Source organism: Prionailurus bengalensis, chromosome D3, assembly GCF_016509475.1.
Source record: "Prionailurus bengalensis isolate Pbe53 chromosome D3, Fcat_Pben_1.1_paternal_pri, whole genome shotgun sequence".
Lineage (NCBI taxonomy): Eukaryota > Metazoa > Chordata > Mammalia > Carnivora > Felidae > Prionailurus > Prionailurus bengalensis.
Window position 1 is genome coordinate 77,039,117 of NC_057356.1, and position 13,830 is coordinate 77,052,946.

The 13,830-nt window shown below is 49.1% G+C and overlaps 1 protein-coding gene across 5 annotated transcripts in view; it reads right to left on the reverse strand.

Annotated features, from left to right (window-relative positions):
* The window catches only part of ALPK2 (alpha kinase 2), a 119,431-nt gene that overhangs the window by 18,115 nt on the left and 87,486 nt on the right, over window positions 1–13,830 (reverse strand). For all 5 annotated transcript variants that reach the window (XM_043558987.1, XM_043558985.1, XM_043558984.1 and 2 more), the window contains 5 exons: window positions 13,132–13,259; window positions 12,983–13,018; window positions 9,634–9,908; window positions 8,083–8,171; window positions 1,737–1,954 (listed from right to left, as the gene is read on the reverse strand). In XM_043558987.1, the coding sequence (XP_043414922.1) occupies window positions 1,737–1,954; window positions 8,083–8,171; window positions 9,634–9,908; window positions 12,983–13,018; window positions 13,132–13,259 (746 nt within the window). The remainder of the gene's footprint in view (window positions 1–1,736; window positions 1,955–8,082; window positions 8,172–9,633; window positions 9,909–12,982; window positions 13,019–13,131; window positions 13,260–13,830) is intronic.

Consider the following 13,830-nt stretch of genomic DNA (forward strand, 5'->3'; position numbering starts at 1 on the left):
ACAGAGGTAAGTAATCTGCCCAAGGCTAAGAGCTAGCGAGCTGGGGGCGGGCGGGGGGCGGAGGGGACAGAACCCAGCCGCGGTCTCGCTCTTTAGCACCATGATCTAGGTAGAGCTTGAGATCCTCATGTGTGACCACGTCTGACCTACAGCAGGCATGCAATTATAGTTCGGATTTTTCTTCACGGCATGATTATTTGGAAAGGAAGAGGAAAAGGAAACCCCCTGTGGTAGAAGCCGTTCCTGCCCCACCCAGTGCCCTCACCCTGTTTCCGTGCACACTGGCTCCACCTCCACGGGCCGCCAGCATTTCTTTGCCTGAGAACTTTCTCTGATCACGGGAGCCTGCTTTGCTCAGCCTGGCTTGTCCCCGTGCAGGTGGCAAGTGCAGAGGAATTAACACCCCCGCCAGGACTACCCTTCCACTGGTAGCTACAGGCAGTGTGCCCCTAGTCCCTCGCTCCTTGGGTGCGACAGTTCCGAGAAGCGTGCTCTGCACAGGCTCCCAGCGTCTCCCCAGCAGGCATGAGCTTCAGCAACCCACAGAGGGAACTGGTCGTATTCTAAGGGACCTTACTGGCCGCCTTCCCACAGCCTGTCACATTTCTGCACTCTCCTAGGTGTTTCCTGAGATCCTGTCCCAAATATTAGTATCTGGACATTTGTGGCAGTGAAGGATTCACCTTACCCAAATAAAGGTCCAATCCTTGCCCAACTCCTGAGAGGTAACCTCTAAAAACATGGCACCTCTCTTGGGGGACCCCAAACCGCAACTTGGCTCAGGGCCGTCTCTGTGGGTAACCTAATTATGATAACGCCACTGCATGCGACAAATGCACTCCCATCAGTTTGTATACAAATTCAAGGTGCCGTAAATGAGCTACGGGAGCTTGAAATCTAAACCGAACCGTGAAAGACCCTCTCACCTACTACCCATGAATTATCAGGCACCTGGCTGGCTCAATCGGTTAGTGTCCAACTCTTGACTTCGGCTCAGGTCATGATCTCACAGTTCATGAGTTCGAGCCCCACATGGGGCTCTGTGCTGACAGTGCGGAACCTGCTTGGGATTCTGTCTCCCTTCCTCTCTGCCCTCCCCCACTTGCTCTCTCTCTGTCTCAAAATTAAAAAAAAAAAATTTTTTTTAAGTTTTTAATTTAAAAAAATTAAAAAACAATTTAATCTGTCTTTTGGAACAGCCAGATTTTCATAAATACTTCTGAATTGCACCTGTTGAGGACATAACAATAAAGCCAATCTTTAGTTGCCTGTGGCAATAGGAAAGCATTGTTGCCATGAATTAAAATGTACTTTTTTACTCCATTTGGCTGGTCATTTCAGATTCCTTTGTCAGACCTTGTTTGTGTGTGTGTGTGTGTGTGTGTGTGTTTTAATGTCTATTTATTTTTGAGAGACAGAGCACGAGTGGGAGAAGGGGCAGAGAGAGGGAGACACAGGATCCAAAGGAGGCTCCAGGCTCTGAGCTGTCAGCATAGAGCCCGATGTGGGGCTTGAACTCACGGACCATGAGATCACGACCTGAGCTGAAGTCGGATGCTGAACCAACTGAGCCACCCCTGTCAGACCCTGTTTCTGATGAGATATTAGTAACACCCTCTGCTGGTAAAGACTCTTAAAGACATGCAGCAGACCTCCCCGCCTCCCCCTGGCCACATCCCCAGGAACATTCCAGGTCCACAGCATGCCTGGAGCCCGGGGCAGGCTGCTTTCCTCACCCTGCATGTCCGTGACCAGGAGGCAGCCGCTCGTTCTCTGGTATACCCAGTGCTGGAAGGTGCAACACTTCTGACCAGCCTCCGATTCTCTTCTCAAGAAGTTTATTTCCTTCCCGTCCCGGATGGAATACTTCACAAATTCTCCAATCAGCTCCTCCTCCACTGTGGCATAAGGGATGTTGTTCTCCGGTCGGTGGATAAGAAAAATAGGGATTATCCTGGAAGAAAAGACAGCACGGGCACACGTCACATTCTCAGGTGGTAACAAAGACGGGGGTGGGGGGGGGTGTTCTGTCTTCACTTGGATTAGCAGGGAGCTGCAGAACCAATCCCTGGGTCCCCTCAGATGTAGGCTAACCCCTCACCGCAATGATTGTTCAACAGGTGAAAAGATGTATTTCTGGTTTTCATTTGTTCCTAGAGTTGGTCAGAAACTCCTCCTGGGGGGTGGGGTTTAATCGCCCACGTACAAACGAATGTTTTCATTACAGTCATATCTCAGTGGCCTGGCAGCCATGTGCCCACCCATCATATCCTTTTCTTCCCTTCCTCCCTTCCATTCAGTCAGCAAATACTTATTCAGTGGTTTCCAGGTCGGTCTTCCAGATGCCGTTCCAGAAAACAGTGAAGAACACAGGGGCTCTGCTTTCAAGGATCTTACATTTAAGTTTTTTTTTTAACGTTTATTTATTATTGAGAGACAGAGAGACACAGAGCATGAGCAGGGGAGGGGCCGACAGGTGGAGAGACATAATCTGAAGCAGGCTCCAGGCTCCGAGGCGTCAGCACAGAGCCCGACGCGGGGCTCGAACTCACACACCGCAAGATCGTGACCTGAGCCGAAGTCCGACGCTCAACCGACCGAGCCACCCAGACGCCCCGCAAGGAGCTTACATTTAAACGAAAGAGGCGGGCAACAAATACGTACGTGTGCTACGTGAGGAAACAAAGCAGTGAAAAAGCGCTAGGGAGCGCAGGGGTCAGGGAAGGGCTGCTATTTGACTGAGGGAGATCAGAGAGGCCTTGCTGAGGAAGAACGTTTGAGCAGAGACCTGTAGGAAGGGAGCTAGGGAGCCGTGAGGGCATCTATGGGAAGAGCATTCTAAGTAGAAGGAACAATAAAGGGAAAAGGCTGGGGCAGGAGCATTCTGGGTGTGTTCTAAGAACAGCAAGGGCCCAGTGTGTGGCTGGAGTAGAGTCAGCAAAGGGGGGATAGGAGTAGCTGCGTGAGGCCAGGGAGGGCATAGGAAGCCAGACCTTGTGGGGTCTGGAAGGCCGTTTGAAAAACTCTCCCCTTTACATGCCTCTGGATGAGGAGCTACCGGACGGTTTTGGACAAAGGATTGCCGTTATCACACGTCTGTGTTGCGGACGACCCTGTGGAGACGGGACTGTGCAGGAGTAAGGACAGGAGCAGGGAGGCCGGTGAGGAGGCCGCCCGGTCGTGAAGGCAGCTCAGTGGAGAAGTGATCAGATCCTGAATGTGGCTGTCAGCACAATCCGTTCACGGTCACCCGACCCTCCCACCACCACCATGACTATGTCAAACCTGCTCTTCCCTCCTCCGACTGCCCGCACCTCCTCCCCAACCTCACTTTCAGCTGATGACCTCGCTTCCTGTTTTACTGTGAAGGCTGCAACAGTAAGAAGAGAGCTTCTAAGAGCTGCACGGTCCCGCCTCCTCGGTCTGTGCCCATATATTCCCCTCCCCTCCCCCACTGTGGACGAAGCCTCCTGGCTCCCCCCCAACCCCAAACCGCTTCTTCCGCTGGTGCCCTGGATCTGCCCGACCCCTCTGGTGCCCCAGGATGTGGCTCTAGCAAGCATTCCCCACATTCGTGCATCCCCTTTTCCTCTGGGAAACCGACTCACTGCCAGTGGCATAGCGACGTGCTGAAATAGCTCCGGGCAGCCCGTGGGGCCCATAACCCACTCAACTACTGACTCAGTTTACGTCAAAACCCAGGTCAGTTGCAGACTCACCGTCTGCCATCCCTCCCCTCCCTTCGTCTCTTGAACCCACTCAGAGATGCTCTCCCACTAAGGAAGCTTCGGTCAAGGGCACCAGCAGCTTGTGTTGCAGACTCTGTGTTGCAGAGTCTAACGGTCTCTTCTCGGCCCTCGTCTTACTTGCTCTCAGGGGCACCTGACACGGCTGATCTCTCGGAGTCCCCTTCCCACTGCTTCCAGAAACTCCCTTCCTCTTGGTTTTCTTCCTGCTTCATTGCTTCCTCTTTCCCTGGCTCCTTCACTGGCTTCTCACTTCTCCCCAACCTCTGACACGCCCCGGGATGGCTCTCCTGTCTCTGCCCACACCGGCTAGTGACCTCCTGGCTTGAAATGCGGTCTGTATGTCGACAATTTCCACCCTGAAATCTCCATCCAGACCTCGCCCCTCTCCCCCACTCGCATTCCGGCCTCCTCCTCTCTGTCTCCGATCGATGTCTCCTAGGGATCTCAAATCTAACACAGCCCAAACTGAACCGCTCACGTGTCCCCCAACTCCTAGCTCGGTGGCTGGTGACTTACCCTCCCTTTCCGTTCATCCGACAGCGTCTACTGAACAGCTTGTGCCAGAATCTCAAAAACCTCACCAGGAGAGCGAACATGAAAGAGACACGGTCCCTGCTTTGCAGGGACAACCGCTGGGAAGGGTGCACCGTGGAGAAGCTTCCAGCTCCCTACTCTTAACTAAGGAAGATAGCAGGCTCTCCAGGAGCAGTGCAGCGGCACGCGAGTGGTAAAGACCGAGTAGAAATAAGCTGGTAGGAGGCGAAGCGGGGGAGCAAAGCGGGGGAGCATCGCCCCTAGCTTCGTGTCCCTCCTGCTCACTCACGCACGCACACAAGCCAACCTGAGCCGCTCCTCCTGGTCCCCGCTTCCCCCCCACCCTACCTGAACTGAAGCTTCCTGACGCTTCTCCCTGAGTTCCACCCCAGGGACGCACTGCCACCCCGCAAACACAGCTACTCTGCACCGAGCAGGATGTGAAGTCACAGCTGGCCATTCCCATTCATCACTGAGCAAGGAAGAAATCGCATCAGAGCTCGTGGAAGGATGTGCCTGAATCCGCCTCGGCTGCTACTCACTGCGGAGAGGCACAGGGTCCGCAAACCATTGCCTGTGGGCCAACTCCGGTCCGATGCCTGTTTACAGCCCACAAGCCAAGAATGGTTTTCACACATGAATATTTGGAATTGATGTGATCAGAGGGGAACACTAACTCTGAACCCCAAGGGTAAGCAAAGTTGCTTTAAAAAGTTAGCAAAATGGGGCACCTGGGTGGCTCAGTCAGTTGAGCGACCAACTTTGGCTCAGGTCATGAGCTCGCAGTTCATGGGTTCGAGCCCCATGTCAGGCTCTGTGCTGACAGCTCAGAGCCTGGAGCCTGTTTCAGATTCTGTCTCCCTCTCTCTCTGCCCCTCCCCTGCTCACATTCTGTCTCTCAAAATAAATAAACATTAAAAAAAAATTTTTTAAGTTAGCAAACTGTTACTTAAAAAAAGAATTCCAGGGGCACCTGGGTGGCTCAGTCAGTTAAGCTTCTGACTTCAGCTCAGATGATGATCTCACAGCTTGTGAGTTCAAGCCCCGCATCAGGCTCTGTGATGACAGCTCAGAGCCAGGAGCCTGCTTCAGATTCTGTCTCCTCTCTCTCTACCTTTCTCCCACTTGTGCTCTGCCTCTCTCTCTCAAAAATAAATAAACATTTAAAAAAATAAAAAAAAAAAGAATTCCATTCTTCTCATTAGTAAACTTATATACTAAAGAATTGAATTCAATTATTATTATATTTTGAAACTTATCAACCAAGATTTGTAGATACTGGTTTTCTTTCTTGTTATGCAAGTATCAACATAATAGCTTCTTTTTTTAAATTTTTTTACAGTTTATTTACTTTTGGGAAAGAGAGACAGAGTGCGAATGGGAGAGGCGCAGACAGAGAGGGAGACACAGAATCCGAAGCAGCTCCAGGCTCTGAGCCGTCAGCACAGAGCCCGACGTGGGGCTTGAACTCACGAACCGCGAGATCATGACCTGAGACGAAGTCAGACGCTTAACTGACCGAGCCACCCAGGCGCCCCATAATGGCTTCTATGTTGCCTACTGGCCCACAAAGCCTAAAAGAGTAACGATCTGGCCCTTTACAGACAACATCTGCCAACACCAGGTCTCAAGTTTTGTCTTCTATTGGTTACTATCACCTTGACTCTTCATTTCCTCTCTCTGCCCCAAGGCTACAAACATGGTCACACCTCCTCATTTTAAAAACTACGATCCAATTTGATAATACATTTCAAATATGGAAAAAAAACACAATTTGACAATAAATTTCATATATTGGGGGGGAAAAACACAAAAAAAACACGACCGTCGATCATCGCCTTCCATTGACGGGTCTCTGCCCTCACATTTCATTCCCCTTCCCTGGCTTCCTTCACTTCTGTCACCATTTGGACGAGTGACTCCATTCGTATCCATGGCCCTAATTCCAATGTATCAAGTTTGTTGATTGCACCTACTTACTGAATGAATATCCCAAGAGCCCTTTCTCCCCTCTCAAACTCCCCATAGCCAGTGGTCATGTTCTACCTCCGCTGTCCCTTCCCTGGGCTGTAGCAACACCTCTCCGACTGGTCTCACCCCATCCAGCCTCTGGACCTCCTCTTTCACGGACCTCTTCTTCTGGGGGCCAGCCCTGATGCCCCCACCATTGTTCTGTCCCCCATTTTCACCGCCACCCCCAGGTGGAAGCGTCTTGGTGGTCCCTGCACACAGAAGCATCTTGAAGCTGATAAGCATCTGAATCCTCCCACTTTGACACGTACGCGATCACACTCAGGTGCTATCTCCTCTAAAATCTGCTTGCGTTCATCTCTTCTAACACGGTCTCAAGTGTAGAGGCCTTGAAGAAGGCAGTGTGTGTGTGTATGTGCGTGTTCCCTGGTGTCGAATCCTCTGATCTTGATTCAATGAACGTGGAATTGGGAGCAGAGGCCTCTGTGAGGACCCCTATCCTTCCGTATGTTTGTTATTATTCAGGCACCCACAAAATTCTTCCACTGTATGGAAGGGAAAGGTGTTTACGTAGCAAGATGTCCTAATCTATCTTTAGGCCGGTGGCTCATTTGTGGGGGTGCTGATGATGCTAATTAGCCCCTGTGTCCCTCACACGCACAGGCCCTTTCCAAGTCCCTTCGCCAATCTTTGTTATTCGTAAGTTTGTGCTGTTTTCTTGAGAAAGCCCCCAAACTGTAGGGTCAAGCCACACAAAACCAGAGGGCTCTGTGCATTGTGGACAGCTCACCTGGTTGACCCTCTTCCTCCTGGAGAAGAATTCTAGGGTTAGGGACTATATAAAGGGGGCCGGAGAAGACAGAGAATGAACAAGTTCCTGTAACACAAAACTGTAACTCACTCCAGATTGCTGCCTGAGTGGATTGAACAGAAAAGCAATTGTGTATTTTCTCTGCAGCACGTTCATTTTTCTTGAAGTTGCTGAGAAATGTTTGTGTTCTAAGTATGCTAAGCATCTCTTGGCAAAGAGCAGAAAGCATTAGACTTTATACATAATATGCCCAACACCCCACCTCAGGGAGAGTATTTTTCCCCATTGTGAGTCCACAGGGTCAATGTAAGCAACGACTCCTTCCTTCTTTCCTCTCCCAGTTTCTACTGATACATAAATGACTGTTGCGTCTGGAATTTCCAACGTGTTCTGGCTCTTTCTCTTCCCACTTAAACATGATCTCAACCAGATAAACCCACTAGTAACCAGAAGCTCCAGACGCCCCAAAATCTGCATGACTCAGTCAATATTTAGCCAATGAGTGGATAAAAGTAATCACTGTAATCTATCTCTGTAGGGTTCCAGGAAATGGGTACTGTGTTCCTACGCTCCTGATACCCAATTCATTCTTCGTAGACATGGCACCATATTTTATTTTCATCATAGGGTAATTGTTTTGTGATATTCTTGTGTTCTCTTTTCTTTGCTTATCGTTTGCCATGAAGTAGATACTCTTTACTTTTTATTTAACATGCTACATTTATCAAATTCATTTTCTATTTCTATTGAATTATTTTCTATTTACTGTGATACATTTATCAAATCCATCCATCCATCCATCCATCCATCCATTGATTTAAAGAATATTTATCAAGTATCTCTCTATAAGCCTCTGGCAACCTAGAGAGGAACAGGATAGCAGCCCAGTGTGGCCTCATGGCTTCCAGACAGAGAGACCAGGCAAAATGCTTGTCCCACTGGTCCTTCTCACCCTCTCATCCCTCCAAGTCCCCAAGAAACCAGGGTGATAATACAAGAGACAGTAAACACACTCACTCTGGCACTTCTCCAAAGCCTTCCAGAGGCTGTGCTTCGGCAGCATAGATCTTGGCATAGTATCTGGCAGTATTTTGAACATAGCATTCCTACATCACCCAAACACAAGGGAAAGACAAGTGAGTAGAAGAAATTCAGAGCTGCTGGTAAAGCTAATCAGACTTCCCAATAAAAAGTCAAGCCAGTGGATTCCCCAACCCACCCCCTGGTTGCAGGCACAGAAGCAACAATTATTGCAGACTCGAGTTGTCCACTTGCAGAGAACTCGGAGACTCGGAGGAACTATCCAGGTAAAGCTCAAGTGGTCTCTAGGACCAGGCATCCTGAACTATCAAATTTCTAGAACGCACATGGCTGAAATTCATCCTGGGCTAAGGGGACTGGCCCCATGGCAGGATGTCGGGCACAGCTCGGGGTGTGCTGAGCTCTCCCATCTGAAGCTCTTCTTCAAAGGTGTAATTAGAGTTGTGGGTAGCCAACACCTTGGCAACACTGTTGGCTTAGGAAAGGGCAAACTGAATTCTGCTTTCTACTCAGTGGGGCCTTTCAAGAGGGAGTGTGGACGCTGGGAGCTTTCCCTGACTGGACCAGATGGTACTTGGGATGGAAAAAATACATAGTGAAAGAAAAGAAAAAAGAAGGGTTGACTTGGAGGAGGAAGGAATACGATTGGCAAAACTCTGTACTCAAAAGAGGGGCTGCCTTCATGAGCCCCAAGTCCCACCGGACCTCACCACACCTAAGACAATCCTGGAGGGCTAGTGCTTGATGGCACCTGAGAGATTCACTGAAGTATAACCTATTCATTTTATAGGTAATAATTTTAGAAGGGTGCCTAGCTTGCGAAAGAGCTAGACCCAGCTGTCCTGAAAGCTTGGCCACTGCTCTGGGTCAGGCTCTCGATACTCTTGGTGTCAAGAGTGAAATACACAGACCAAACTGGGAGGCAGGGAGGGAAGCCCGTGTTCTCTTCTTGTCTCAAGGTTCTGTGACTCAATAACACAGGGAGACAGGAGCTTAGCTAGAGCCTTGGATCAGTCTCCCTTCATAGCTTATAGGCTAACATTGACCCAAACTCAGGAAAGCAAGAAACAGGACACCTGCTGCCCCCTCTGAATATAGCCCACCCCCTTCCATAAAGTAAACAAGAATCTAGAAACTATGCCCTTGGGGATGCTTGGGAATCCTGACATCCCCTGTAGCTTGGACCCCCCCACCTTCCACATCATCCCGTGTCTGAGTGGACTCAAGGACCTCATGGGGCTTCCTAGAAACAGAAATGATCCCAGCCCAGGTCAGAGCCGGTGAGGGGCCTCCAGACACAGGGTGAGTCCCATCTGGCTGGCATGAGGGCAAGAAATTACCCCGAGAACTCAGACATGGTTCCCAGCATTCGGGCTTGATCCAGGGGCTCCCTTACAGCCACACCCCAAAGGGAGAGAAACACCCTCTTGGACACACTCCCAACAATTCTGAGTCTGACTTTCATCTCAGGCTCTCGTGGGGCCCCCCCTCACACCCCACGTGACTCTGTAGGGCAGGTGGACCCACCTGGGCAGCGAGTTTGTAGTTCCTCTGGATGAGCTCATCGTTGTTTCTGGTCCCGTAGGCAACAGCGTTGTGCACCTTGAGCACGCAGGCGTGGCCGGGCTGGAAGACGGGCATGAGGCCCTGCATCACTTTGCTGCGGAAGGCTTTCCGGTGGACCCCTTCTCCAAAGTGCAGCTCCTCCGTGGCGATCTGACCTCGCAGGTGGTCCCCAAAGTAGCTGTCCCTGAGGAAGTCTTCTCTGAAGATGAGTTGGCTGAATTCAATCTCTTCACATCCTAAAACACACCTCACCTTTAGTTGGACAGAATATCCCAGCCCCCATCCTGCTTCTTGGCTCATGGTTGTTCCCACACAGGGATGAGGACAAGGCTGGCTTGTAGGACCTGGAGGGGAGACCACACGGAACTCCCAACAGAGAGAGGCACGGCTCAAAGATGAGAAGGGGGGGGGGGGACAAGTCCTCGAGGAGGCAGGAAGATCGGTATGAGGCTCCAGTGGATCTCACTGGAGAGGGGAGAAAACTGGTGAGGGCCAACCTGGGGAGACCAGGAAAAGAAGTTTAGACAGATCTGGAAAATACAGACAGGACCACGAAAGGTAACTAAAGGCAAGCTGAAGTGTGGAGAGGGGAGGAGGAACCAACGAGAAGACGTGACAGATCAGTTTCTCAGCCCTTTTTCTCATGACTGCCCCCTGAAAGGAGTCTTTTCAGACTTTTCTTTTAATTGATCCCCCCCCCATAAATTTCAATCCCACAGAGGTCCTGTATATCCGCTTATGTGTGTATATCTGTGCTTCACACACAATCAGAGTAAGTTTCTTTGCCTCCTCAAGAACCAATTTTTGTCTTCTCGGGGGCAATACTGTTTCCCCATGTTGAGAATGTCTGTGGTAGCTATAAGAAATAGGCAGGCAAGGACAAAACAGTTAAAAAGAACCTCCTCTGAGGAGACACTGGGAAAAAAAAGCCTAATTATTTTGGATTTATGTGTAAAAAGAAAAGTAGAATTCTTTTTTTCTAGCACCGGGTTTTCTCATAGCGGATTCTCCACGTTTCAGGTGACCACGGATGCAATCGGAAGGTTCCCTTCTAACCTAGAGATGAACAGGTCAGCCTTCTGGTGGGCTGAGAGAAGAGAAGAAGACAGCTTTCAACGAAATCCGTTTGGTTAGAGTTCTTTAGCGCCCTTTAATCCTCGAAGTCGATGAAGACTCACATCTTTCTGAACGTTTCAAACAAGAAGGAAATCACGGGTCGCGTGAAAATCTCACTTCACGTTTCTATGTAGACTCTTGAGAGAAACATTTTTCTCTGCTTTTAAAAATATTTTCAGGTCACGTGTTTGAAGAGCAGCCAGGGACTGACGCGAGCTACTAAAGGTATACAGAGACGAAAATTATTGTCCAAGAGTATCGATGAACAGCTAGGCCTCATTATTGGCAGAAAGAAAGAAGGGGAGGGGGACTCAAACAGTAAAAGTGCTGGGGGTGCCTGGGTGGCTCAGTGGATTGAATGTCCGACTCTTGATTTCAGCTCAGGTCATGATCCCAGGGTCACGGGATTGAGCCCTGTGCTGGGCTCTGTGCTGAGTGTAGAGCCTGCTTAGGATTCTCTCTCTTTCTCTCTCTGTCATCTCTAAAAGAAAAAAAAGAGAAGAAAACGTGCCGAAGACGCCTGTGGAAAGAGCGTGTGTAGGAAGATCCTCCAGGATTTCACGATGGTGAGCAGGAGCCTCAGGCCAAGTAACCTGTCCCAGGTTTCTAGAAAGATCTATGGTGGAGAAGCAGGGGAACAGGCAGGCAATTGGGACACTGTCCCAGACACATTAAAAAAAAAAATGTTTCTGATGTTTATTTATTTTTGAGAGAGAGAGAGAGAGACAGAGACAGAGACAGAGCATGAGCGGGGGAGGGGCAGAGAGAGAGGGGGAGACACAGAATCCGAAGCGGGCTCCAGGCTCTGAGCTGTCAGCACACAGCCCAATGCGGGGCTCGAACTCACGAACCAGGAGATCATGACCTGAGCCAAAGTCAGACACTTAACTGACGGAGCCCCCCAGGCGCCCCCCCAGGCAAATTTTAAGAGATTATTTATCATAGATTTCATCTTTAGTGACAGAACTAGAAAGAAAATTAATTTACAGAGAAGAGTATAGGTTTTTTTTAAGTTAAATTCAAAAACTGGATCACTTAGAAAAAGGGATGCTTTTTATATAACCCAAAGCTTCTTAATTCTAGTTGCACAAAATGATTTCATTTTAACAATTTGGCCCCTAATACCACTTAAAGAATATAGGAAGTGTTTTATGTATACAACCCAATAAATATGAATTATATTTATCCCATTCTATTCTCCTTCAAAATCCCCAAATTTCTAAAACTCAATTATTATTAACAACAACAACTGCACTGAGTGCTTAAAAAATGCATCAGATTTAATACAAAAGTTGTTTCCGACTGTGTGCTTAGAAAGAAGGTAATTTTTTTTCTATAGTACTGTATTGGGTATAATTAACAGTCTTGTCTATAATTTCCAACAGAAAGTCTACTTAACAAAGATAAAACAGTGAAAGGAAAAAAATAAATCTTAGGACTTTCCTTTGAAAGCCCCATGTGCGATCATTAAATTGTGCTAGCTTGTGTTTTATTTGAACCATCATTCATTTTTGGGCTTTCCCACGAGCTGGGTTTTATTAGTTTTTAATTAGAGCCCAGCCTGTAAAATGTTATTTGTTCCTCCTCGGGAGAATTCAACTACTAAAATGTTTATCACCAAATAAGAAAGGTGATAAAGAAGTTATTTGAGGCTTCTTCATCCGAAAGATCAAGGGGACCGGGACCAGTGTCAAAATGCCAAAGGAAAGCACCAAGACTCATCTTTCATTTCCATGAAGATGCGAAGGAATGGGGTTCTCCTAGGACACCTGACTGTCTTTGGAATCTGCTTAGTGAGTCAAACTGGGAAGTAAACCGAAGCAACAAACCAGGCTGTGTCAGTGCCAGACGCTGAAAACCCGCTGCAGAGGGGCTGGACGCAAGCCTGAAGCTTCAAGGAAGGAGTCTGACCCCAAGGCCCCCACCGACACATCCTCAACAACTGCGCGCCCCAGTCTGATCTTTCATAAATACCACACCTCTGCATGTTGGTAGCCTCACGCACTTATTACAGGCCTCGCCACCAGCTTGAAATAGCTCATGAATTGTCATTCATTTCCCAGTCATTCCTGCGCTCTCCCCTACTTGGTTAGAAGAGTCGATGGGGATATTGTTTCAACCCTTGATTCCAGGAGCGAGCTCTCGCTTTGTGGAGTGGCCCGTGTCCTTGGACATCCAACTCGGGTCAGCTTACCTTTAATATCCTGCTGACTCGCAAGTTGCTTCAGAACTAGAAGAAGACAAAGAAGAGAGGGTCTTCAGTGCACGTGGGCATTCTGGACGGGGGCCGGGGGCGGGGGTGTCTCGAGGTTTATCGCCTGAAACGGAGAGGCTGAGGCTTACCTTCAGCGGTAAGGTTAAACTCAGCGGTCGCTTTGCCGTAACTGTTCTTGATGCAGCAACGGTAGATGCCCTGGTCCTTCTGACCGGCTTGGACGATGGCCAAGGACACAGCCGAGGTGTCGTCTGCCCTGCAATAGGGGACATGAATGTTGGAATGTTTCATCGCTCTGAAGCTGCATTTTTCTAACACACTTAAGGAGAAAGGAACAGGTGCATCCCTGCCCTGACACTTGGGGCTAGTGGGCTGGCTAGAGCACGAGGTCTCGGTAAGCTGTTTGCATAATTCATTTTTATCTGTGGGAGATGATTGGTGCAATTTTGCGTTAACATCCTCTCTCCAAATAGGCAATAGGAATCAAAACCATTTGGGAGCCTTGGCTGTGACCTGCAGAGGCAAGAGAACCGGAAATGTGAATTCTGGGGGCCGTCATTAACATTTCTGCTCAGAATTCACCTCAGTTACGTTACTGACCCAGGTGCTCTGGGCTGGAAGGAGACCTGAAAGCCCTAAACCAAATCTAAACACGGACACGATACGGGACAAGCGAAAGGGGGTCTTTGCTGTAAATAAGGGCCCATGGCTGAGGGTGTTTTTGAATAGGGTATTCTTCTAGTGAATACTGCCCATCCATCCACCCGCCGCAAATTATTAAGTTCCAGGCACTGTGCCACGAACAGAAAAACCAGTGGTGGTGGTGG